Below are 27,880 nucleotides of genomic sequence, written 5' to 3'. Positions count from 1 at the left end.
ATCTACTAGCTAGAAGCCACTATCTGTTCTATTTGTAATAGGTAACACCTTTGGGTGTCGGTACATTTGTAGGAGTACATGCTTGTTCAGTAGTCTTGTGCTTTTATCTGAACCCTGTAGTAAGTTTTTAATTCTTATACAAAAAAAAAAAAAGTACCTTTATTTAGGCATGTAATTAATGTGACTTTTGTCCCTCTTGGCATATATAATTTTTTGCTATACAGTGAAATAGATCAACTCCTTGCAGTCACACCTACGTCACCTACTGCGAGAGCGAGTAGGTCACACCCCCCTGCCCTGCCAAAGCAGAAGAGAAGACTCCCTAGTTTGTTTATATTTAGGAAATACAATGGCATGATAGCTATTATATACACATTTATACAGCATTTCTTCAGCAGAAGAGGCTTTCCCAGAGCAACGATTACAAGAAAGGATACCAAACCAAAATGACTAATGTAAGAGAAAAGTCTTTATTTGATAACAGATAATATACTTTATTTTTTGTAAAACATCTGGATACAGACAAAATACATTAAACACACTGTCAAAACTATGCCACTTATGTATTAGATCTCACTTTAAAAGGAACCCGTTAAGTTTTTGCCAGTAGCAACCAGTAACCGCGCTACAGTGCAGTCAGCTCTCGCTTTCATACACTATTTCCTTACGATTGGTGATAAAAGCATACCCAAGCAATAAGTGTCAAAGTTTTCCACTCTGCATGTAAATGATGCAGAGCAGTCTGGTGGGCGAGCCCGACCACCTCTGCTATCAGCTTGTTTCCTCCCCTAAAGATCACCGCTCTTGCCTCCTCGGACACGGATGACGTAGTAAGGCATCATCCAGGCACTGCTGTTAAGTCACATGTTAGCCTTGAGGTCAGCTACCAGCGCATACACAGATACTGCCTCTTGTGGGTAGAATCATGGTGCTGATCTGCACATACACTAGTAGCAGACCTCACAGCTGCCATGAGACTACACGGCGGTGCGTGGGAAACATCTACTACGTCATACACGTCAGATGAGGCAAGAGGGGCGGACTTATGCAAGAAACAAGCAGCTAGCAGACACTGTCCGGTACGCCCACTGGGTCGCTCTGCATCATTTACATGCGACGCAGGAGACTAAACGTCTATTTCTCGGGTATGATTTTATCAGCATTCATAACAAAATAAGTAGGAAAAAAGAGCCAACAGCACTGTAGTGACATTAGTGGTAGCCATTAGTAAAAACAGCTGACACGTTCCCTTTAAATTTTATTTTAGGCCAATATAAAAAAAAACATTATCTTGTAGCCAAAATGGCAAGTGGCCTGGTCCAATATGACATTTCTGCTGTGCAATATACTGCAAGTACAAAGACCATGCTTGAAAACGTAGCTGAAAGACAATGTGGCTTGCATTTGGCACGACAATAGCGAAGAACACTCATACCGCTTTGGAGGACTGCTATATAAAAAGGCACTCATCAATTTTGTCCTGTATTTTGAGCAGTAGACTGACTATTTAGCGGGCGTAAACATGTCACAGGACACGAGATTTCTGGTAAGGGATCACTAGAATGAAAGGAGATCTGCTGGGAAGAAAATATGTCGGGTTCAGATGTTCTCAGATACAAAGTTGCAGTGTGGTACATTGCATCAAAGTAATGTGCAGCATATAGGAACAGGCATGATACTGTCACTACAGCTGGGGAAAATGAGGGCCTAATATCATCCAATGGAGTGGGGAATTCTGCCCAAATACCATGATTTACACTCTACAAATTAATAAATAAAACTAGTGTCATGTATTCAGTCTAGTCCGACATGCATAGAATGCTGTCTTTATATGAATAGTGCACATCTCATCGTTCACCCTTTGGGAGAAACATGACTAGTTCATCTAGACGCTATGGTTATTCTAAAAAGAAAACCCACAAAAAACCCTCTACAGTTATATTAGTCCGACTCATCTGCTTCTAAACAGTGGAATTGGAGAGCTCAATTTATGCAAAAAAAAGTACACATTTCAGTTTTGGGATACAAAGGAGAATTGGAGAGAAATCCCAATATGCCTGGCTTCTCGGTTAGAAAGTGATCCACAGAGTGGCCAAGTATACACGAATACTCACATACCCCTTCCAAAAGGAAATGTTAAAAAAGGGACATCAAATCAGTATCAACAGGTAGTGGCTGTATTTGGCAATAACCGGCTCTTACATTGGGTGACCACTACAATAAATTTGACTGTATTTTGTAAACTATATGTTGCAGTAAGGAGGTATTTTACAACTGAGTATGGGGTTTAAATCTGATGTATAGGAAGCAATATATCATATTATTTTACTGATGTTGATATAGAAAATGTATAGCATGTTTCAAAAAATATATATATACATGCAAGTACATGTGGCATTATGAGAGATTAATTTTACATATCTGTGCACAGTATTACTGACTCATTCACCATGATCTGTCCCCATTAATAAAAAACCTTAACTTTAAAAAGTAGTACAAAGGCAAACAGTTATTGGTTATAAACTAACTGAAACCATGACACAAAATATTGGGTCAAATTTACACGTACTTTTGGCATCTAAAATGAAAAAGTAATTCTTTGCATTAATTTAAGTGTACAATGATGGACTAAAGGGAAATCCAATGCATGGTATATGTATATTGCCTTATCACCAATCAGTTTCAAAAAAAGAGAGAACAGCCCGCAGCCAAGTGAACACCACAGGAGTAGTGAAGAAACAGTAAAAAAAAAGTTGCAATGGTTATCCGGTGAGTGAACCGTTTTTAACCCAGCCTTTGTATTTTGGCCTTTCAGAGCATTGTGGCAGGATGTCTCACCAGGACCAATGTGGAACTGTCTCTGTCCTAAAGGGTCCCAAAGTGCACATATGGCACATACAAGGTCATCGCTTAGCAACAGCCCTGAAGAATTTTTGCTGGTTTTTATTCTGCCCTAAATTCCTGTTGAAACATAAGAAACCGTATATATAATTTTTGCAATATTAGCTGTGCACACATACATAATAGGGAAGGTATAGGCATCGCTGGGAAGTCTAAACATACAGGAAGCACTCAGCAATACTGCTTAACAGGAAATGCTGGACTGCAACACCGTCCTGTTACTATATGGCCGAGAACAGCAGACTTGTAACAAGTATGGAAGATTACTCATCAATAGCACATTCTGCGGCAGGAAAAGGAAGCAGTAATGCTCCTGGATTTGGGGGAATGTCGTACTAAGATCTGAAGTAATGAGATCATGGCCACTGAACTCCAACAGCACTAAGGGGTAGCGTTACGGGTATATTTTAAGGGGTGGTCTCAGCATCCACATTTGTTTTTGTCTTTGTCCTCATTTAACTGCTCAGTAGAGCTATGGCCATTGGAGCGGACCACCCCCTGAGGTATCCAAGACTTGTCCACACACCGTTCCATCCGCTTCATGATCAGATCCAGCAAAGTGTCCACGGCTTTATTCACGTTTGTTCCATCTGCAGCACTTGTCTCAAAATAGGGGATTCTGCAAAGAGAAAAAGTCATATTGCTAGTCTAAATGCATTCCAAATGCAAAAAAGCAACAGATTTCAGTTTTTATGGTTTTACTTCACAGGCTCAGTGTCTAAGGCAAAGTTCTGACTTAACACGATGAACTGTACTAAAATACATTTCAGTTCTACAAGAACGGCACATTGGAATGCAAAGAGAACAAAAAAAACTATTAGCCAATACCTATAGTGCTATCCCTTAGAAGATTATATGCCTTAGGGCTTATTTGAACGACTGTATATCGGCTCGGCTTTCACGCCGAGCCGATATACGGTGTCCTTGTCTGCAGGATTTGGGGGGGGGGGGGGGGGGAAATGGAAGAGCCAGGAGCAGGAATGCTGTGAGTCGTGGCGGATCCTAGTCACCGCCGACGACACTCCCTGCACTGCACATGCACAGCGGCGCGCCAGCCAGCATATCCGCAGAGCAGAGAGACAAGACAACCGACAGGTACGTGGGGGTCAATGCTGGGCACAGGGTCCGATTCTGCTGTGAGATTTCTCAGCTGTGGGCATGATGCCTATGTTACGACACTTAACATGACTTTTAGCATGTTACATCTGTGTCTTTGAGTCTTCCTTACGATTAATTCCAGTATTTGCCTAAATGATAAATGTCACACTGCTATTACCCGCTGAATAAACAGTATGGATAAGTGTAGTCGTCAGGCGTTTCCCTATAGGTTTAATCTTACTCTGGACACTCCAAATATTTGCTGTACATAAAGAGACAGGTTAACAAAAGTACACTTTCTACCACTGACCTACATCACATTTTATATTTAATATTTCGGGACATGAGAAATGTGAACAGCAAATATAAGAAAGCTATGGCAGCCGTTTTAAAATGCCATTTCCTGACATGAAGTCATTACATTATTGCTCCACAAGGGGGTGCTAAAGAGGTGATAACTGCACACAATTACAATGGACTACAGCTGTAAGTATTTTTCCCAAAGTTTGACAAAACCAGAGCATTTTCTTTGTGCCTACCATGGCATGAATGAAGCCACAAAATAAGCAATGTGAATACACCTGCAGGCGCTGTGTGCTGCTTTTTCCAAAACGGACAGCATAGAAGTTGTAGAAAAAAACTACGGTGATAATCTAATCTTTAACCGCTTCCCCCAATATCTTAGTGAATTCAACACGCAAACTTACGCTGTGTCTATTTTCCAAATGGAGGATATAATCTAAAATGACATCCATCAAATAAGCGATATACATGATTACAGCATTGTCAGGTGCAGTCAGAGGTACCCGACCGAACAGTCAAACTGAAGGTCAGCTGGACAATGGAAGGAAGGAAAGCACTCACCCATACTTCTCTGCAAACTCCTTCGCCTCTTCTTCCTTAACAGCTCTCTGATCCTCAAGATCGCTTTTATTTCCACACATCACAATGTCTGGGTTTTCACAATATGCATGGATTTGCAACTGGCCTGGGAAATAAAAGAAAAAACTATTTGTAAACTTTTTTGCTTCAAGTGAAGTTTAGTATCTACAGATCCTCTCTGGTACATTTCATAGAACATAAAGCATATTGTATGTCCTGGCACTACATACACAGAAAATGGAATACTTAGCACTGATCTCAAGTCCCAGTCTGTGTGGTACTTCATGGCTGGGGTCTAGATGTGGCAAGGAGGGGGCTCTGGGCCTTCACCCCACACCGCAGGGTAATTAACAAGGGATAGTTTCTGAAAACTGGTTTGAAAGTCCAGGCCCTGAGCACCATTATATAGCATTTTATATCATGTCAGCGATGTATGGCTGTATTTGGGCACTGTACTGTAGCATCATCTTGGCATTATACAGTTCTATATGTTCAATCTGGTTTGCTTTAGTGGTTTTCAATTTCTGAAAATAGGGCAGAGTCCCTAATACAATGTTTTACCTCCACAGATCTTGACCAGTCCTTCATGCATTCACCAATTTAGTCATCTACAAATTCTTGCATTACTTACTGGCTCAGGGTTATACAGACCTTGCTCCAACCATTTAAATTCTGGAAGTGTTAACACAAAATATTGGACTATGATAAAGAGAGCGAGGCTCCAAATGGCCACCAAAATGCTCATCAATTTGACCAAGATTTTGCAAATTGTGACAAGTTTTTTTTTTTTTTGTTTTTTTAGTCCTTCATCATTTGCAACAGACTGTAGTAAAAGAAAAACCTGTTCTGTATCTAGCAAAAGTACCATGCACTAGGAAGGTCAACTTCAGAAGAGGTTTCAGTTCCATTTGTGTATGCCTGACGAACCCCAAGTAGGTCACAAAGCTCACTATAACATACCTTTTTAATGGCTAACAAAAATACATATCTACAAGATTACTTGGTTTCTTTAAAGGCCCATTTACACGCAACGATTCTCACTCAAAATTAGTTCAAACGACTGCAAATGAGTGATAATCGTCGCGTGTAGACGCTACCATTGTGTACTTTGAACGAGGATTTTAAGGTGAGCTTAAGGCCTCGTTCTTATAGGCTACAAAATCAATGTATGTGAAGCCCATGGTTTTTAATTGGTGCTTTCAGGCTACAAAACATACCAATGATTTTGTAGCCCATGTGAATGAGGCCACAAACCCATCATTCAGTTGCAGAGAGATAAAGTATCTCTCAACAGACCGCATGCTGTGTTCTCCGCGGGAATCAGGAGATTACATTGTATTTTGCCGGTAGTTCCCCCAATGAAAACAATGCAGCTGTATGCAGAGCCCAGCACACATTACTGGGAGTTGAGTCCCTGATGCATCTATGCAGATTATACTGGGGATCTGGCACTCTGGATGTGTAGATGTCATAGTGCAGCAGGATGTTAGAGTTTGAGCTCCCAGATAATTTAAAAAAAAAAACTTATTCTGGAGCCCTGGAGAGTAGCTTAGTACCGTAGGGAATGCAATGTAATTAGAGGTTACTGAACATTTTATGTGAATTGTATCTACAATATATATATAAATCATACAATGCTGTTCAACTGTGAAATTTGGTTTGGTGTTCTATACATCACTTTAGACAGGATTAGGAGCAAATAAAAAACTATATACATAAATAAGCCATTGTTAATTCTCCTGCTAACACCCAACAGCTTTTGCTCAGAACTGTTCAAGGCAATGAGGAGCTTTGCTCCCGTATAACTTGTATTTCTCCTGCAATGTTTACAGCTTCAAAGCAAAGCTAATCTCTGTACACAGCCAATATATCCTGCAACTGTCAAAAGGGATAGGTGTAGCTAAAAGGGTGTTACCTGGCCGTCAGTGTGTTTAACACCCTGGAGTGTGGTCATGGACCATTGGTGAACCTATACTTACAGATTAAGGAAATACACAATATATTTGTAGAGGGTCAAAAAAAAAAAATCAAGCACCTAGGAGTTGTCATTTTGCTCAATACTCAGCATGCAGATATTCAAATAATTGAAGTTGTGGTGTGATTAGAACAGTCTTGCCGTTCCATGCCCACCTGTGTCACATCTTGTACTAGAGGCTGTACAAGAGGGTACAAGAGGGTACTAGAGCCTCCATGCATGCCTGTATCACATCTTGTATCCAAGCTAGAGGTGGTACAACAGGGTACCCAACCCTCCATGCCCACCTGTATCACATCTTGTATACAAGCTAGAGCCTGTACAAAAGGGTACTAGAGCTTCCATGCCCACCTGTATCACATGTTTTATACACGCTAGAGGCGGTACAACAGGGTACTAGAGCCTCCATGCCCACCTGTATCACATCTTGTATACAAGCTAGAGGCAGTACAACAGGGTACTAGAGCCTCCATGCCCACCTGTATCACATCTTGTATACAAGCTAGAGGCAGTACTACACGGTACTAGAGCCTCCCTTTAAGGGGTCAGTTTTCCACAATAAATTATCCTTTTGCTCTGGTATTATCACTTCTTATATCAAGGTTACAATCACACATAAGTTTCATTCTATTTTAGCAACTCCTAAGTGTCCGATTTATTAATTAAAAAAATAAATAAATATAATATACACTCACACTGAGTGAATAATTAGCATGGGTCTCAGTTAATAATGTTCCTGGGTTATTCTGGCTCCTCAGGGGAGCAATTCTGTTAATTCCTTAGTTCACTTTGGAGCAGGAAATAGAAACCGTTAGCTTTGTTAGATATATGGCCATCAACCAAAGTAAATATGATTTTATCCTTTAGGGGCTTTTTTCCCCCCACAGTCATAATTACAGGTGATGTCCATGATATATTTAGCTTTAAAATAGGACCCCCATGGCAGAAAATAAGAGAGGCATCAATACCCACCTCTCCCAGCTCCCAGAAAGTTCCCCACCGGCAGCTCCGGGTATTCCCAGTCATATGTTTACAGGCTGCACAGAGCCCAGAACTCGATCGCTGACCTTCAATGGGTTGCAATGGCCCGAGATGTCCCATATATGTCACGAGAATGACCCAGAGCTGCCAACAGGTTATTGCCCTGCACAAAGGAAAAGAATACAAAAAGATAGCAAAACCACTGAAGGTTCTTAGAGATGCAGTTGGAAGCATAGTCTGCAAGTTAAAAGGAACATTGGCTACACTACCTGGACAGGGCAGAAAGACAAAGCCATCACCAGTTGTCATCAGATTCCTGAGGAAGCAGGTGGTCAAACCCCTCAGGTTGCCTCTCCACGGGCATGATTTCGCCGGTGGTAAACCGCCGGCAAATCACGCCAGCCGACGCTTCCCATAGCATTGCTATGGAAAGCGCCGGCACCTGTCAACGAGCGGAGAATCATTGCGATTCTCCGCGGCCAGCTTATCTATCAGATAGGGCTGACCGGTGGAGAATGGGTGGCGGCTCCCGCGGCAGCGATCTGCCACGGGACTTCACATCGCCCGTGGACAGGGGGCCTCAAGTGACTGCAAAAGACCTACAGCAACATTTGGTGGCAGCAGGCATAGAGGACTTTGTTTGCACAGTAAGGGGGCAAACTAAAAACTTTGAAAGTCTTCATGCCTGAACTCCGAAACCTACATCTAGTGACTCAAAGCACAACTCAACTCCAATATGCTCAAGTATCAGGAAAATCCTAGGACAAGTGTCATACCTTCTGTGAGGAAGCTGAAGCATGAGCGTCATTGGACAATGATCCCAAACATACCTGAAGCTTCAAAGTTTGATTACAGAAGTAGTCCTAGAAGATTCTAGAGTGGCCCTCACACTCATGACTTGAACCCCATAGAAAATCTTCGGAGGGAATTGAAGGTGGCGGTTGCAGGAGGCAAACCTAGAAATATTAGTGAACTGGAGGTCGTTGCCCATGAGGACCCATTAGGTCATAAAAGCAAAAGGGCGCTCTAGTAAGTACTAAAGACCGTTGTCATGAAGGAGTTGACTACTGAGACTAAAGTAGTCATTAAGAGTAGCATTTTGTGTTGAATTTGGACAAACCACTTATTAGGTTTGCGTAGAGCTATTTAAACGGTTCTTGTTTGATTGATTTTTTGCAAACAGCTGAAAGTTTGTAAATTTTGCAGATGACCCTAATTGTAATATGGGGGTTGAATAATTTTGATTGCAACACACACCAATTGAAACTGATGACCCTATCTACGACTAGTCGTCTGCCAGTAAAAGGACGAGAGGCAGCAGCCAGTTTTACTAATGGATGGATAAAAAAGGGGAAAAAAAAAAAAAAAAGGCATACACGTGAAATATCCAGTATGTGACAGAATGAAACTAGTGAGAGCAAAATGTCATGTTTTATAGGCCTTATTCCATGCAGTGACAGAAGCATCACAGCCCATTTGTTAGAGCTTTTAAACACACAGAAATAAGGTGAAAGTTCTGTTTGCATTGCAGTTTCCATAACTAATCTTTAGCTCTTGATCTTGGGTGGGAATCAAAACTCTCTGGACGGCACTGTTTGCACAAAAGGAGGGTGTTCCTAGGTATTTGTTAAGGGAAGCTCAACAAGACCTGTGGCATTTCTTCTTGTAAATAAGTAATGTAGAGATAGAGTTGACGACTGCAAACCAAACAGCACCAAGTTTCACACTAAACAAGTAAATAGCTCACAGGGCTCACCTAAGCAGACACTTAAAGGCAATCTGGCATGTACTTGCTGTCCTCATTTAGGGCAGCATGAAGTAGGGATAGACAAGCTAATTTTAGTGGTTTGACACTTATGAAGTAATATGCAATTTTTAACTTTCAGGTCGTTTCTGCAGCTCCCAGGAGGCCAGATTATTTATGAGGACCTTCTAGCCCCCCCCCCCCCATATATCTCTGTATACAGTGTAATAGCTGGGTGGCTGGCAGCACCTCAAACTACATCACCTGCTACTGCAAGGTAGGCTCAAATCACCATATCCCCTAGTAGCATGCAGACAGCCAGATTGCAGTATGAGGGAGGTAAATGTTCAGTGCAGACTAATGTGCAGCCACTCGCCTCAACCTAAGATAAGGGGGAAGGGTGACTGCAGACAACATAGTCCACACATATGAACTGATGCCAAGGATGCCAGCTATAGATAAGTGCGCCACACCATACAGGATTACAACCCATACTGGCAAACATTGGCAGGGCATCCTGGGCTCCTCCAGAATCTATAGCAGGCTGCATGAAAGAAAAAAAACAAAACCCCAAAACACTGATAAATGCAGGTGTTAGCTTACATGTTTTGGCCAAAAAGCAAACTGATGGGTCACGGCAAGGTCACCATGCGTACGTAAGAACCTACATCATCTCACTAATGGCGCACTGGTGTGATATAGGGCAATCCACTGCTTTGCCAGGCTTCCTGTACACTTGTCAGCGCCGAGCATTTATTGATGGTACTGGGGATTGAAAACCCTGTCTCCAGCAAGAGACTGCTCAGATTGGGTCATTGAGCGCCATCTCTGATTGGTTCTTGTGCGCCGGCTCAGCCAATCACAGCCATTCAATGATAATCAGCACATTATTTCTGTGCATGCATTTCCCTTTTGTGTATATGTGTATAACATTTTTCATACACACCCACCCCCAAGTACATCACAGCCCTTCCAATGTATCTTTCTCTGAGCCCCCTTCTGTTCTGCAGTGCTAATCTGCAGCTGACAGCACACCGATGAGCTGGAAGACAGTGCAGCAAGCAGGCATAGCACCGATTGGCTGACGCTTGGCCAATTAGTACTATACCTGATTTAGCAACTCATGAGTGTGCTGCTCTGTTGCCCTGGCTGCCTCCAAGACTTAAATTAAAAAAAAAAAAAAAAAAAAAAAAAAAAAAGATTACCCAGCGCCAATACGAATAGTTAAAAAAAATTAAAAAAAAAAAAAAAAAAAAAAGATATCTTTAGTTAAAGGAGATGTCTCGAGGAAGCAGTGAATTTTTTTTTTGCCCAGTCCCCCCAATTAAACATACATTACTAATTACCCCTGTAAATGACTTTCCTAGCTGGTTTCTACTTACCGTTCCAGCGTTTCAGCAACTTATAAAATTTTCCCAAGATGGCCTCCAGCTCTTTTCGCATCGCTTGCTGTAGCCCCACGTGCGCGCTCCCGAGACGCTACCAGCTGTGTCTCCATGGCAACCAGACGCCCCGCAGCCGCCGACCGGACCCCTGGAGTGAACACGGCCGACCAGTCACCCACCGCCAGGCAGAAGGTAACCGGCGCAGCCCCCCCCCCCCCCCATCACAGCGCCAGTTCCCCCGGCGCAGCGGCAGCCAGTTCCCCCGGCGCAGCGGCAGCCAGTTCCCCCGGCCCATCACTTACCAGGACGGCGGGACAGCTGGACGGCGGGACAGCTGGGCGGCTTCTCCGGACAGCTCGGCAGCTCTGCACCTTCCTCTAACAGAGGAAGGTACAGAATGGCCGCTCCAGCGCGCTCCCGAGCAGTGGCAGCTCGTCTGCGCATGCGCAGAAGAGCTGTAGCAGGGAGCACACTGAAGCGGCTCGTGCTGAATGGAGAAGACCGGACTGCGCAAGCACGTCCAAAAAAGCAAGCTGCCAGCGAATTTAGACGGAACCATGGAGACGAGCACGCTAGCAACGGAGCAGGTAAGTGAATAACTTCTGTATGGCTCATATTTAATGCACGATGTATATTACAAAGTGCATTAATATGGCCATACGGAAGTGTATAACCCCACTTGGTTTCGCGAGACCACCCCTTTAACATTTAATTCAATGCCTTTCACTCTGCTCACAATACAAGTGCCAGGGAGAACTGACCCAATGGTGCCATGGGCTGTGAAAAAGGATTTTCCCAAAGAACCCAAAATAGATACCATGCTATAAGGGGAAAATAAGAATAGATACTGCTAGAACCAAATGTGAGGCGCACTTACTTATCCAGTTCCTGACATTCAGAAAGCTCTGTTCATTTGTTAAGTCAAAAAGTAAAAGGAATCCCATTGCATCCCTGAAGAAGGCGGTTGTGAGACTACGAAACCTAGAAAGGACACAAAACAAGACACGTGAACTAGCTGTAGGAAGAGAGTAAGAAGTTTCCTGCTCCAAGTTTTCTTCCTTTTTACTAAGTTATCCTAAAACCCGAATACATAAAACTACCAATGACCAGCGTGTAGATATATGCAGGGTGCTGGTGATTTATAACAGAGCAGCAAGATGGACAGGACAATCATCGGGTTGTACTGTTATAGTATTTAGCATTATTTTACCTCCCAGAAGTATTTTCATTGAGAATGTAGGGTCATGCTAATGAAATCGTGGATAGCACAGAAAAGTCTTATATGCGATAACAGCAGATTTACAGAGATTTGAGCCAACATATAAGCTGCCAGCTATTATAACCCAAACAGGAAGAGGAAATGGACACTTTCTTCTTCACTGGTCTCCCAGCACTTCAAAGAAAAGCCCAGAATTTAGGGTAATTGTTCTAAACTGCCTGGCCTCCCGGAGGAGAAATATTTCTTATTTGGTCATCTCTACCAGACTGTTTTACAACCTGTGGACATAGATTCAATAAAGTATGTCAGTACTCAAAAATGGATGACAGCCACAAATAGCTAAGAGCCGAGGGCAGACCGCTCAGAGACCAGGTAAGTTCAAGAATCCAGAACAATTGGCACACAGCTATTAAATGTCCAAGTAACTGGAGACCGGAAGTGTTCTGGGCACAACCAGCTACTGTACATCTACAAGAGGAACAGTTATATGCAGGTCCACTGTCTGGCAGGAAGTGTTCTAATGCTCAGTTGTAACTTCGTCATCTGCTGTGTCAGAACTGAATATGTATAATATAAATATATACACATACACTTGCAAGAAAAAGTGAAATGACCAGGATTTCTGCCCGACTACTACCATAATCAAGTCTGGTCTGATTGTTAGCTCAGCCACAATTATGGACCAACACAATGTAACTACACTAATAACACTATTACTATTCATGTCCTTTATTAAGAGCACTGAGTAAACATCCACCGTGCAGGGAGAAAAACTGGATCTGTGAACTAATGACTTCTCCAAGAGCCAGTTGGCAACAAGTATTTCAATTAAGCAGGTGAGAATAGAAGTGTGGGTTTCACAGGCGCTATCCCCATAACTGAAGGCAAACAAATCTGTTCTTTTTGAGAAACATTTTAGTATGAATTATAGGGGGAGATTTATTAAGAGTAGTATTTTATACTCTGGTCTTATTATACCAATCGGCACACAATGAGACATTTAACCTCTTAAGGACCAAGCGCAGTTAATATACGGCGCTTGGTCCTGGGCTGTAATCCCAGCCGGCTTTTTTTTTTTTTTTTTAACTGTCACGGGATTAAAGCCCCTGCTTCTGCAATCAAGCAGAAGCAGGTCGGGTTGTCAGCTGTTAGTCACAGTTGAGCACGCAAAGGAGAAGGGAGAAGCAGTTTGTAACAGTTTCTGGCTTCTCCTTTCCCTGGTACATAGTGCTCATTGAGCATTATGTACTAAAAAAATGAAAGTGGAAGCGTTCCCTCCCCTACACGAGCCGGCAGTCACATGACCGCCGGGATCCCCTGGCACAGTAGAGCTGCAGGATCCTAGCAGACTTTGATCAGCTCTGCCAGTGACTTGTCACCGCAGGGGGATGGTTTCCAGTGTAACTGCGGCTGCTATGGATGCCCCAGATAGTGTCTTTTTTTATTGCACACTTTTCCAATGTGAATGACCCTCAGAGGTCTTATATGAAGTCATGGGGGACATAGGTGGTAAAAATAAAATACTTACAAAAAATAAATAAAACATTATTACAGAATAAAATAAAGCTATATACCGTACATATAAAAAAAAAAAAAAAAACACACCCAAAGCTGACACCAACCAAAACAATTTATATATCAAAACGTCCAAAACAAAATGTGGAACCCATTCCCATACTTTATTTTAGCGTAATAGTTTAGCGTAAATATGCCAACAGAGGAAAAAAAAAACAAAAAACACCAAACTATAGAAAGACATTTTTATAGTTTTTTATCCCCCAATAAAAACAAAAAAAGTGTCAGTGAAAAAGATATTAAAACAAATTAATAAATAGCAGCCCTGTGTATCACAAAAAATAGACAATGCAAAAATAATTTTGGTAGCTAGAAAAAAAAAAAAAAAGGCCGTTAAAACTACCACATGGGTTAAATACCTAAAATAAGTGCACTAAAGGAAAAATTGTACTAAGCCCAGCCAGCAGCAGAAATGCCAGTCTTAGTCAGGTTCTCCCAATGTGCCTACCGTATGAATAGGTGCACACCTCTTCATATATTAGGTGCATCACAGCTGCTGTATGCACACAGAAATTTATACCAGCTAGGAGTATCTGGAATAAATTGTACATTAAAAAAAGTATTGATCTGAGGGGGCCAAACTCTCCGGAGACATAGCGCGACGTACCCGTAAAGAAGTCGGGAAATTATTGTGCAAGCTAGACTCATGCCAAATTGAGAAATTCAGAGAGATAAGAAAGTCCTACAATGCAATGTTGCAGGTTTAATTGTTTTTCTTTAAAAATGTGTTTTCATTGTACAAGCTTGTTATCGCGCTGATCCAGATACGGCCTCCTGCACGCAGGCGGATTTGCACTGCGAAATCTGGAGCGGGATTCCGCCTCCGGATTTTGCAGCAAATCCAGCCCATAGCATGCTATGAGAAAAAGCAATTTCCTCCCCACGAGTAGAAATATAATGTGAGAAATTGCAGCATGCTGCAATTTTCTGCGGGCTACGCACAGCCAGTTTCCATTGAAGTCAATGGAAGCCATCTGTCCTGCGGCCATTTTGCAATCATTGCTGAAAGGCCACAGGAGCCACATCATCACCATAGCGATGGTGCGGCGTCCTCTAAACTGCGCATGTGCCGGCCAGTGCTTTGGCTGGCACATTTGCAGCAGAGCAGAAAACTGGTGGAGTGGTAAGCTGGCGCCACTAGCCAGGCACCAGATTGAACTTCACTGTGGGAATCCGCATGCGGGGTCCGACCCGCCCGTGTAAAGGCGGCCTAAGAAATTTTTGTTATTTTTACCGAATGGTGAACATAACACTGTAAAACAAAACCCCAAAACAATGCTGGAATTCGAGGGGTTATTCAATCTCCCCCCCCCCCCCCCAAAAAAAACAATTTAATAAAGTTATACATGTACTATAATTAAGCCAGTATTCCTATAAATAAGAGTAATATGAAGTCACACTAGTGCTATAAACTTACCTTTCCTGGCCTGCTGTGTCCCATAACTGCAGGTGGACCCTTTGCCCTCTGCCAGCAATTCCATCAGGACCATTAGTGCGATATACCTAAGAAAAGATAAAGGGGTAAAGACTCAAGACAGAATACCACTGCACCTAGAGACTTGGATAAAAGGCCTATGTGCCAGTGGGGATCTACACCATGTGGACTGTAGAGCTCCAGATATGAGGATCTAGCACACATGCATTAGAGACCAGGACTTGTGGTCAGACTGTAGGTCTCTGGGCACCAGTGAGAAGGATGTAGCCACAAGTGTAGAACAGCTGATGTGCAGAGCTGCTGCGGTGTTGGACTTTTAATTGTAAAAGGGCTGAACCCCAATATTTCTTCTAAATAGTGCTGATTGGGAGCCACATTTTACATATTCCAAGTACATATCTACTTATTCCAGCTCCTAGAGAGCACGGGGTAAAGACATTACCAATGCATCTCTGACCGTGGTAATAGCACTTTGTAAAGAAGCTCCTTGTAAAGTAACCGAGACAAGTCTGCAGTCTCCAAGATTAGCCCCCAGCACTTCCATTACAAACAAGAGCACTACAAGTACTTCTGCCCCTTTTACACGCCGCTAGTTGTTAGCGCTGGTGCAGAATGTTTACACAGGCCGATCATCCTTGAGAATTATTCACTTCTCGCTCGGTGTTTCACATTCTACGTAAAACACTGAGCGAGCCGGCAATGATTTTTATTAATTATCGTGCACTTTTGGTCGTTTGAGCGGATGCAGTTACTGCTAAATGGGCCTTTAGTGCGCTAATCCTTTAATGACATTTCCAAGACAGGTTCCTGTGTGACAAAGCACCCCCTCCCCCCCCCCCCCCCCTTTTTTTTAACCCCCATTCTTTTTTTGGATGACAGGGGTGTTTAAAAGCCAAGAAACAATGAGTTAAAAGAAGGGACATTAGCAAATACCAGGGTTACTGAGCGGATTACTGCAGATCAGGAAAAACCTGAATAGTAGCGGTAACATTTTAGAGCGATCCACAAATGAACTTGGAGGTTTAATTTCACCTATAATATCCATACCGACCAAGCCTGTCAACAGCCCGCACAACTAGTTTAAGGGAAAGTGTCTAGCGGACAAGGTGTGGAAGCAGTAACAGCAATACTTTAGCAGACTGTCTTATGAAACTAAAAGGTTATAAAACTCAAGATGGAAATTGGAGAAGGATTTTCTATGTTTTGCAGAGACCTGCACATTCCGAGGGTCCTTCCCCAGCTTCTCAGACATTACTGGAGGCTTGTCCGGGTGTGCTGACATTGTAGAGAGACCTATAAATCACTTACTTTGTAGCCATTCTAAAATATATGTTACAACTCCACGTATAGTTCCAGGACCTACAATACAGCACTAGCCACTAGAAACACTTTAGGGCTCATTCACACAGGTGTATTCCGTGTCAGTCCATGAGAGGCACAGCGTTTTCACAGGCCAGAACGGCGTGCATTCCCTGCATATTGCAGGTTTTTGCACATGTATTGCTCCTTTCGTGCACGCAAGGAAAAATGCAAAACACCCATTATTTCATGCGTGAATACAAATGTAACACATTCATTGAGTACTAACGCACTCCCATTGACTTTAATAGGCCATTTTGGAACACTTTTTTCATGTGCGTGAAAGACGCATGTCTGTGCATGATGCAAATCAATAGGGTTTCGGCTATGTGTATTATAAATACATACATACTATGGAGCATAAAATACGCCTGTGTGAATGAGACCTAGATGTTCAATGAAGCACCATTTTACTACAAGCACAGGATAATTAATCTTAATGACATTTTAGAGACCCCCACGCAAAGGAAAATCATAAAATTCTCACCACTCTCTTTTCCCGGAAGTCAATGCCTACTGTTGTAATGAACTTAGAATTGAATTTCCCATCTGTGTATTGGTAGAGAAAGCTGGTTTTTCCAACACCGGAGTCTCCCAAAGCTAAAAACTTAATGAGGTAGTCATAGTCCCCGTCGAACATCGTGAAGCTTGGTTAGTGACCTGCAAGATGGGAAATGCAGTAAATCCGAAAGTGAGGAAAAAAAACAAAAAACACTATCACTTAAATTCAATGTAAGATTAGTCTGTATTTTGGACATTGCAAAGGGCATTTAGAAAATGCATAACGTATTACATGGAATGGCTACTTTATTAGAGACCCCTGCACTTTCACAACTGGAACTTCTCTGTATGAAAAAAATCAGACAATTAACCGGAGTGCAACATAAAATTAAGGAAACAAATTTCCTGTGGACCAGATTTGACATCAAACCACATTAGAATGGGGCAAAAAAAAACAAAACAAAAAAAAACACGCAAGCAACCTGCAAGACTTTGAACAACAAGTCATTGGTACTAGACTAGTTGGGGGTCAGGATCTCAAAAACTGCCAACCTTGTGGCATTTTCTTATGCAATTGAGGAAAAACATCCATTAAAAGGAGATACTGTGGACAAAACCCATTGACAAACATGAGTCAAGAATCCTGCTGATCAGGCAGTGAACAGTAAAGAGAACTATAGGCGAATACAACACTGATGCTCCAACTAACATTTCTAAATGTACAACTCTTCGTTCCTTTGTACGGATGGGCTATAAGGGGAGAGACTTGTTATTTGTATAGCGCCAACTTATTCCGCAGCGCTTTCAGGTAATTTTATTACCCCCAGCAAGCTGCGTAATGATTTTACCGACCTCGGAAGGATGGAAGGCTGAGTCACCCTTGAGTCGGCTACCTGAACCACGCGGGGATTGAACTCACGAGTGAGAGCTTAGGACTGCATTCTGCTGCCTTAACACTCGACACCACATGAAGCCCATAATGGTTATACTAAATGGCTATAACCGCAGAGCACAAAAATTGGATCACTGAGCGGGGGGAAAAATATTGCTTGGTAAGAGGAATCCAGATTTCTGTTGCACCATGGTGATGAAAGGGTCAGAGTTTGGTGCAACATGAATCAATGTCCCCTTCCCGTCCGGTGTTCAGAGCACATTAGTACCTTCTGACTTGCAGGAACTGCTAGAAGCTTCCTGTCCGTATGGGCCAATGCAGAATGATTACAACACCCAGTGGAGTCTATACCAAGATGAATTGATGTAGTTGTGAAGGACAAAAGGAGGGTGTGCCTAATAGAGTGGCCATTCCCTGTCTGTGGTCCTAGGGTGTTGTCGTGGCTTTGTAAGACCACAAAGACCCATGACAAAGCTGACATGTGAACACAACCTTTTGCTAGTGCAAGTACATTTCATGTACTGTATATGTGAGTAATAGGTCTATAGACCTGCAATTTTAACCCCTTAGTGACAGCTTGTTTTTTTCTCCCCAAGTAAAATAAAAATAAAAAAAAATAAAAATCGTAACTCCTTTATTTACCCATCGATCTAGCTGTATGATGGCTTTTTTTTTTTCTCTTCAATGATACTATGTACCATATAATGGTAAAAATTTTAAAAAAAAATTCTAAGTGGAGAGAAATGGGGGGGGGGGGGGGGGGGGGGGGGGGGGGAGACGGAGAATTTAAATGCAGATGCCAGAATGGATAGTGGCATTTAAAGTGTTAACAGCCCCAATCGGCTGCGCAGCTTGTCGGGGCTGTTGTCTGCAGGTGTCAGCTGTAAGAAACAGCGGACACCTGTGACGTAGGGATGGAGGTCGCAGCGTAAACACACTATAGGGCCGTCACTAAGGGGTTAAAGCTCCTCATCACTTTTGCATAACTTACGACTACAATTTGCAAACTACTGCTGTGCAATTTCCTTGAGTTTGTTGCGATCCTTCCTTCTCCTCAGCTGTACGTCACTAGAGGGCCCTTCCTGCCTCAGTGACCCTGGTGTCGGTACAATAGCTGTGGGCACTAGTTATCCATTCTGTACAGCATACTGCCCATAATAAAGGGCAGGAATTGGTAATAAGACAGTCAGATGTATATAGTTTATACATTTCTATGTATTTCTAATATTTATTTCGACATAAAATACACAAAATTGAGTGCAGTAATAGTTGATGGAATACTTGCAGATGTGTTTAGAACAGAAACCACCCAAATACTGAGGGGGGGGGAACTAAAGGGACCTTGTCATCTTGTCATCTGCCTAAAGCACCATAATCTAACTTACGGTGCGGTTAGGAGAAGCGACAGGACGCCAGGTGATGCTTCCTGCCGTGTAAGTCTGCACACCAGACGAAAATCTGATTCCTATACAAATCTATGGAAAAGCAAGGAATCTCAAGAGTCCGATTTCAGTCTTGTGCGTGCACTTCAGCGGCAGCAAGTATCACCCGTAAGTTAGTTTATGGTGCTTTAAAATAATAAGTCTTATCTGTATAGCGCCAACTTATCCTGCTGCACTTTCAATTTATTACCCCCCAGCAAGTAGAGTACTCATTATACCCGCCTTGAAATGCTGAGTCGACCTGGAGCAAGCTATCTGAACCATGCAGGGATTGAACTCACAACCTTCATGTCGTAAGTGAGAGCTTAACACTCTGCTCCACATGACTTTAGGTAGGTGATAGAGATACCCAACCTGAATAAAAAGGATTTCAGATCTCTTAACATATGTAGTAGGGTGGGTACTGCTTCACCTTGTAGAGTGCACCAAGCAGGCATATGGAAACTTCTATGCCATGCAGTTCACCTGGCTGCTGCATTAGCGTACAGAGTAAATGTGTTGCCAGAAAACACAAAGCTCTGTACACGCTGTAGTGGCCTCATATGGTATTGCATGCAAATAAATGGGAACTTGGCTTGCAACACCATTTCGGGATTTTACAGCATGCAGAGCGCTGTGCGTTTCAGGCAACACACTGGCTCGGTACATTAGCATAGTAGCCCAACGAGCAGCTGGCCCCGAATGTTCTATACATATACCTGTATACACAGATTGCATTAGAAGGTTTTTCAGCCTACTCACTATTAAATTGTGTTGCTGCTTCTCTTTGCTGAAAAAGTATTTCTTAGGGTTCTTTCCCACGAGCGTATATCGGCCCGCACGGGCGGACGATATATGCTATGATCTGATGCATCAGATCACATTGCTGTATTCCTAAGACGTAAAAGCGCCCACCTGGGCCAATATAGTGCCGGGCGCTTTTTATGTCAGGCCCAAAAGATAGTCCTGGAACTATCTTTTGGGCCGGCACAAGTCGTCCGCTGCATTGGCTCCTATGGAAGCCAATGACAGCGGCTGAAGGGAGATGGGAGGGAGTTTAACAGCATGACTGCTAAACTCCCTCTTCTCTCCTCCAGCTGATTGCAATGGGAGGGGGCGGAGCTAAGCACCGCCCCATCCCACCTCCTCCCAGTGCTGGCTGCAGACAAGGGGTGAGAGCTTAGCTCCCTCCCATTGCAACCAGCCGGACGGGAGAAGAGGTGGTGAGCTGGCGAGGAGAGGGAGGGTCAGCAACACATAGAGGTTAAAAGCTCCCCCTCTCCCACCTTCCTCAGTGAGTTCTAATGAATTGCCGGTGGTAGGAGCTTAAATTAAAATGATTACCAAGACTGGTATTTTACCTAGGTCTTCATAAAATTGAAATTAAAAATTATATATTTTCCTTTGGGGTAGGAAATGTACAGGTGCCGTCGTAAAGACTCCCGAAAACCCGATTAGCTCGTAGGTATTATCTACCTTTTCCCAGTCCTCTCCAGGACAGCACCACCTGAGACATACCAGCTAAAATAATTTTTCAGGATGGGATCACCGCCGAGAGGACCTTACGGCCAAAGGTCAAATCCTCATCCAACCGCACGCTACCCTGTAATGCTTAATGAAAGTATGCGGCCTTTTCCATACTGCGGCCTTACATATTTGGTCTACGGAAGCTGAACTATGTTCAGCCCACGAAGAGGCTACTGCCCTTGTGGAGTGGGCTTTAAGTTCCAAGGGGACCCCTTTATCCAATGCTTTATAGGCTTCTGTAATAGCCAGGCGGATCCATCTGGCTATGGAACGCTTTGCCGCTTTCGTTCCCTTATTTGGGCCGAAAAATTGGATGAACAAATTGTCGTCCCATCTCCACTGACTCGTGGCATCGATATATCACAGGACTGCTCTCCTAATGTGCAGACAGTTGAAATCTTTCCCGAGTGTCCCTAGGGTTATTAAACGAGGGAATCACTAAATCCTGCGCCCTATGAAAAGGTGACACTACCTTGGGCATAAAAGCTGGGTCCGATTTAACCAACATTTTAGTACTGGTGACTAAGAAAGGGGTGGCGGATAGATAGAGCCTGTAATTCACTAACCCGCTTGGCCAAAGTGATAGCCACTAAGACGACTTTGTTAGTATTCTTATTGGGAGCGATGGACCCAATTTAGGTTCCAGTCAGGGAATAGATTTGTGGTTCTTAGCCTCAACCTGTCTGCCGCTGTCAAGAACCTACTGACCCTCACAGGAGGCTGCGGCTGCAGGCGTGACGACGCCCTCCGCTCCGCGCTTAAGGAAGCCCGAGAGTGCCGCACCCGGCCCGTATCCAGGACTGCAGGAGCCCGCTCCCCAAACGGAGGAGGAAGCCATGGCCCCCCACTTTGAACCCCCGATGGGCCGCCGTGGGAGGAATCTGGCCTGGGAAAACCACATTATGTGGCATCTCAGGAGTCGATCCTCAGGAAGGGAGGACAGGCTGACAACCACTGCCCTCCGATCCATTGTAAGCTTCTTTTCTTTTTTGCTGGTGTCTCCACCAGCACCTCTCTGTGATCCTGACTCTTGGCAGGACAGAAAGAACAATGAGGAAGGTGGCAGTGGGGGGAGCTTTTAACCTCTAGGTGTGTTCCTGTCCTATCAGGAGGAGGCTCTCTCAGGTGGTGCTGTTGTGGAGAAGACTGGGAAAAAAAGAAATTCGTAACTGGACTCTTCGCTTTAGGTAACTACTCCACGTTTCCCATTCACCAATTCAGAAAGTCTCCCCGATTGCTTATGTGTCAATGTACCAAATCTTCAGCTAACTGCAGTTTTTTTAGGACAGCATTATTTTCTGCTTAGTTACTGAGCAATTTATACTTTAAAATGTGAAGTGTGATATTTTCACAGGGCAATCGACAGCGACATGTCAACTGTACTATAAGTACTATACTATCAATATTTGAAAAGCCCAAATACACTCATCTAAAGGCCCATTTACACTGAAAGATAAATTGCTTAAATGACAGTTTGAGTGACAGTTTTGAGCGATCATCTTTGCATAACTCTAAGTAGCCAATTAGCTACTTAAGAGTCAATGCAGGCGGAGCGCCAAGAACAAAGCAGCTGTTTTGTATATGTAAAAGAATGAGAAAGAACACCATTAGCGCCACTCACTGAGAAAAATCAGCGTGCAGCGCTGTCATCAGCGATTTCTAGCTTGCTAGAAATCCCCGAACAGTGTACGATGGCCGTGCATTTAGACACAATGATTATTGCTCAAAAGACCTTGTGTCAGTCTAGTTCAGCCCTTCCCAAATTTTTCTAATCTGAACATGAATACATGCATGAGAAAAAAAAAGTAAGACTTTCAGAGATAGTTAATGTTTAACCTAAAGTCACAAAGCAAGTTAAACTACTAATAAAATGCAGCTTAAAAAACTATTCCAAATAACTTTGAAGTTAATGGCTTCAAAATAAGCTGTTTAGCCTCAGAATTATAGGTATGCCGCTCATTTACAGCTCTGCTAAAGTGGAGTTCAATTACTGTTTGCAGGATATTAACCACATTAACAGTCCACATTTAACTCCAAAAAAATGTAACCACCATATATTCATAGAATTCCACAAGCTCAAAGCCACGCGTTTTATCTCATAGTCACTTGTACCCGACATAAGGGTTTTGTAAAATTCCTAACAAAATTGGACAAAACAGACTGGTCAAATATCCGTATTAGAAAATCAAAGGGGACAAGATTAAAGGGTCACTAACTTTTCAAAAAAAAAAAAAATTTGTGCTTGTATGGTAGCCAGCGTAATAACTGGCAGACATGCCATCTAATTATCCTAAAAAAAATTTTTTGTGCTGAAAAGTTATTCTAAAGTGCTGCCCACTAGGGTTCTCCCTTCTATCTTGCTGTCTAATGCCTATTGTTAAATCTGTTACTTGAGATCTGAAAGACAGCGGCAGAACAGAAAGCAGAGAAGAGGTGTTACCATGCTCATTGAAGTCTATGAGATCAAAGGGGAGGGGGGGGAGCAGACACTCACATACACTGTCTGCAGCTAACCGGTTTACTGTGCTTATCTACTAAAATCAAATCTCCATTGCTGAGTACTGCTGCATTGTCCTCCATGATGAGATTACCTCTCTGTGTTACAGATTGTTATAGAGCAGAATCTGCAGTTCTCTCCACAGGGTATAGAACACAGCAGTCAGGCTACTCCCACCAGCTCTGAGAGAACTGACAATCAGCTGTACATTCCGCAGAATATACAGAATACAAGTCATATAAAATGTCCAGCAATAGTGTTCTTCCTCATGTAAACAAACAGCAATGTCTTCTGAAAAGTCACGTACACTACCACATATATGATTGGTCTTGCACTACCATATTAAAGCTGCATAACAAATGGAAAATGAGGTTATTAATGAGTAACAGCCTTGCATTTACGTGTTTGGTAGCTATGACCTTTACATTTTCGCACTACCCACATCTGGAGTGTTTCTTTCACTACTACTTTAGTTTCAATTCATACACGCAACAAATTCTTACATTGGTTTGGTGTCTTATCAGTCATGAATTGAATGTGTCTATTTTTCAATACCACAGAGTTACTTTGAGACGGCCACCAAGATATCAGAATGACATAAAATTAGTTAAGTCATGGTGACCTAGTTCTACACTACTTATTGTAGGTCTGTGGGTGTGAGAATATATGTGCAGAATAGTAAATTTGAAGCCAGTCATTAAGGGGGTTTTCCGAGACCACTCAGCTCCTCACAAGTTCCAGTGGCGATTCTTCTATGGCCGATAAAGCCTGTGACTAGCTGAGCGGTCATGTGCTCAATGTACAACACAAGCCAACCACCCAGCTCTAGATAGTGATCTGCCAGGATAGAAGAGTATTCATTTCTTTATTTTAACACTGTATAACTATTTTTTAAGTCCTCAAAAACCCCATTGAAAGGGCAGAGGGGGGGGAAAAAAAAAAAAAAAACACACATGCTACAACTATGTTTTTTTTTTTTTTACACCTTACACTATAAAATTCTGTATACCCTGTTAACACACTAGAGGTTCTCTTAATTACCAAGTATGTGGTTTATTTTATTTTTTTTTTTTTTTGCGCTAGCAGGCGATCAACGTTTTGCTACATAAAGAGAAGGAGCTTCTATGAGGTCAGGCTGTTTGCAGAGGGCACTGATGCACATCATGGTCTACTTCCACTTTAAACTGAGCAGGGTGGAAGGAACAAGGGAGGGGAAAAAAGAATGCAGATCTCCAATGAAAGAATCAATGTCCAGATACACAATGAACTAGAGGATCCCAATTTGCGCCATGTAACATCACATCTAGAACAGAGCAGACACTCACCTCCACTATGGATCAGGGAAGGAAAGTCCCAGTTAGTGTAATCCTGTGAGGTGGATGTTCAGTAGATGTGCTTCCTCGCTCCACCTGTTTAGCACACAATCATGAAGCCTACGTGTCACCTGCTTGCACTAATGTCAGTGTGAGCGGAAGGTGTGCCCAATGTCTGAGCTTACAGGCAAGCCCAGCTGTATAGCTGTCAGGATGACTGGCTCAACACCGCTCATGGAAGGGAGGTGAGGAGTGCACCCTCCATCCAAATGGAGACCCGTCTTGAGGAAGTCTTAAGAGTAGGAGAGGATGCTCCATTTGGAATTTGCTTCTTCAAGGGATATATGCTTTAGGAGGAAAGGACTGCAAACACTGAGAGAAGGATTTTGTTTCTTTACAAAGCAGGTACTGCCAGCTTGGCATGTGCCCCAAGAATTGATAGGATCTTCTGCAGTTGTTTGTACAAGTTGTGCAAACACAAAAGAGTCTCAGCAGGAAACGTTTGTTAGCTTAAGTAAACTTGCTACTCTGTTTCTCAGAGAACACATTCATTTACTAGGATTAGCCTTTTGCTAGGTTTCATTGTATTAAAAGGGGTCGACCCATGAAAAACATTTTTTAGCGTTAAAAAGGGTTGTCCAGTGGTAAACTATTAATCTACTATTGAGGACCTCAGGACAGGTCATCAATAGTAGATCAGCAGGAGTCTTCCGCCTGGAGACCTCCACTGAGCAGGTGCGCCATTATCCCGAGCAGATTTCTCTAGGAAGCAGACAGCTCTGTTCCAATTGCAGAGGTCAGAGTTGGTACTGCAGGCCAAGTTCTCATTTATTTCAATGAGAACTTAGTCTCCAATACAAAGCCTGGTCACTGCAGTAAGAACAGAGCTGTCTGCTTACTAAAGTGAACACAAACAAAATAGCAGATGGCATTATTCTAATAGTTAAGTGAAATGCTTTAGGGCACACCCTAGGGTCCTTTTAGACAAGCAGATCATTTGAATGAGTAAACAAGCTAGCACTGATGTCAGACAGGTAGATACATCGATGGCTCGTTCAAACCGGAATCATACAGCCTTTCACATTCACTATAAGTGAATTAGAGGGACTGAACAATTGCTGTTTAAACCAAACGATAAGCAGATGAGCCAATGATGATTTTGCGTTTAGACCAAATGATGATTTCCTTTCGCTTGGTTGAACATTTCTTCATTTTTACATGTTGTCCAAAAGCACCTCAAGGCCTCATTCATGTAGCATTGCATAGCCAAAGGCACGCTGTGTGGCACCTCTGTACAGCAAGTTGCTTGTAGACAGGAGTACCTTTTGCATCACGTCCACTTGACTGTGGCAGGACTTTTTTTTGTGATACATAAAAGATGCAGTAGGCAACCTAAGACTCCTGTGCCAAGTTAGAGCTATGTTGTACAAGATAGTATACATGAGTCCTAAGGATGGGGCTGTATGCATTTTCTACAACTGTTTCTAAGAAGTCTGTGCATTTCCTAGCTTGATAAAAATTTACGTGAATATATTTTAAAAAATACACTGTCAGGTTAAGGCTTATGGAGAAGGGGAAACACACCATTGCAAAAGAAAACTAAATGTGAGTGGGTCCAAAGAAAAAAAAAAAAAGAAAAAGTTTAGAAAAACCTCCACAAAAGATAAGGCAATATTCCCCCCATTAGTTTGGGCTAACATCTGCAACATTTTTTGAAAACAAGAAGAAACATGCTGTGTTTTTACTCCATTTGTGAAACCGCCCTAAAAGTTACATTTGCTGCCAGTTATTTGCAGCTCAGTAGATATACAGTATGTGGTATAGGTTGTAAGTCACGGAGACTCCCTACTGTAGTCTATTAGAGCCGCTCTCACAATCACCAACCGCTGCATAAACTACAGCAGATAAACCAACAATGTGAGCATTCATCCTCCTCCTCATTACCAGCCTCTCACATGATCTTCAATTTGGTATTGGAGTTCTGTGCTAAAAGTGTACTGAAGCCTGCAGAAAGGCAGATCAGTACATAATGTGGGAGCGCATCCTGTGATACCACCCAGACTGGGCAACGATACTCCAGACTACCGAAACACTGCGGCTTTATAAAGAAGAGGTAGTAAATATAAGCTGGAGTCCGGCTGCCATCACACCTGCCTTAGGGCTCAGGTCAGGGTTTCCATCTCTCCGCTCTTCTCTTGATGGGAGAATATAGATAGTCTGCAAATGGAAGTCTTTCCTTTTTTTATATATTTTTTTTTTTGAACCACCATTAAAGTCAATGGGGGGGGGGGGGGGGGATGAACTTCAGATTTCCTTCTCCAAAAATGGAGCAGAAAAACGGAAACCCTCAACCGAGAGCTAACACAGGTGTGAAAGCAGCCTTATGATTCCATTATGTGGTTATAGTCTACACCATAATTAGGTAGATTTGGGAAAGCTCTGTGGTGACCACTGTGGGCTCTGATTTCAGCTCTCAAATCAGCTTTTCAAAAACAAGTTTTTATTTCACGAAACAAAGTTATATAGAGAAAAAGGTCTAAGAAAGTATTTATGACTGAGTGGGTGAGGATTGCTGCATTACAGTATTGGTGTATCACGTACACTTTATGGCACATGAGAGGTTAATGGAGGTGGCTTTTGCACAGGCTTTAGTTTTGTTGCTCCTCTCCAACACTGAAAAATATTATTTCAGTGAGACATTTCCTTCCTCTTTGATCTGGACACAAAGGTAAAATATACAGCGACATGACTAAATCCTAGAACCTTCTAATCCATCATCCTCTGGTCCATCTTATAGAAAGACCACTACGATACAGTGAAACTGGAGTAATAAAAATAAATCTAAACATTGTAGAGAATGTCTTTATGTTATCTCTGACAACAGTAATGGCCATTTAAACGTGTCTCCTGCCCTGACAGTGTATTACATAGTGGGTCCTACAGACAATACTGCATCCGCCAGAAAAAGGAGCTGAAAATCAGAAGTTTAGATACAAAGTATCAACTTATTCAAAAAGTGTCAAACTCTGCAAAAACATTACAAGTAAAGATAAAGATCAGCATTTGCATATATCTATTAATATGCAGGAAATAACATTCTGATACGGAGGATGTTCAGCTTGTGGCTTCCACTGGAGGAAAGCTGGTTTCTTGGGGTGCAGCTGCAACCCCTCAA

At 42.7% G+C, this 27,880-nt stretch overlaps 1 protein-coding gene across 5 annotated transcripts in view; it reads right to left on the bottom strand.

The window, feature by feature from the left end:
- Positions 1-451: 451 nt before the first annotated feature.
- The window catches only part of RAB27A (RAB27A, member RAS oncogene family), a 51,956-nt gene continuing 24,527 nt past the window's right edge, over positions 452-27,880 (bottom strand). For 3 of the 5 annotated variants that reach the window (XM_066592568.1, XM_066592569.1, XM_066592570.1), the window contains exons 3-7: positions 17,042-17,214; positions 15,178-15,263; positions 11,844-11,947; positions 4,864-4,987; positions 452-3,520 (exon numbers count right to left, since the gene is read on the bottom strand). In XM_066592568.1, coding sequence (XP_066448665.1) covers positions 3,322-3,520; positions 4,864-4,987; positions 11,844-11,947; positions 15,178-15,263; positions 17,042-17,194 — 666 coding nt within the window. In that variant the 5' untranslated portion in view covers positions 17,195-17,214 and the 3' untranslated portion in view covers positions 452-3,321. Of the gene's footprint in view, positions 3,521-4,863; positions 4,988-11,843; positions 11,948-15,177; positions 15,264-17,041; positions 17,215-24,717; positions 24,964-27,880 lie in introns of those variants that run through there. The other 2 variants (XM_066592572.1, XM_066592571.1) reach the window with 2 other exon arrangements.

This window comes from Eleutherodactylus coqui, chromosome 2 (assembly GCF_035609145.1).
Source record: "Eleutherodactylus coqui strain aEleCoq1 chromosome 2, aEleCoq1.hap1, whole genome shotgun sequence".
NCBI lineage: Eukaryota > Metazoa > Chordata > Amphibia > Anura > Eleutherodactylidae > Eleutherodactylus > Eleutherodactylus coqui.
Note: the sequence above shows the minus strand (reverse complement) of the source record. Positions and strands in the feature narration are given on the sequence as shown.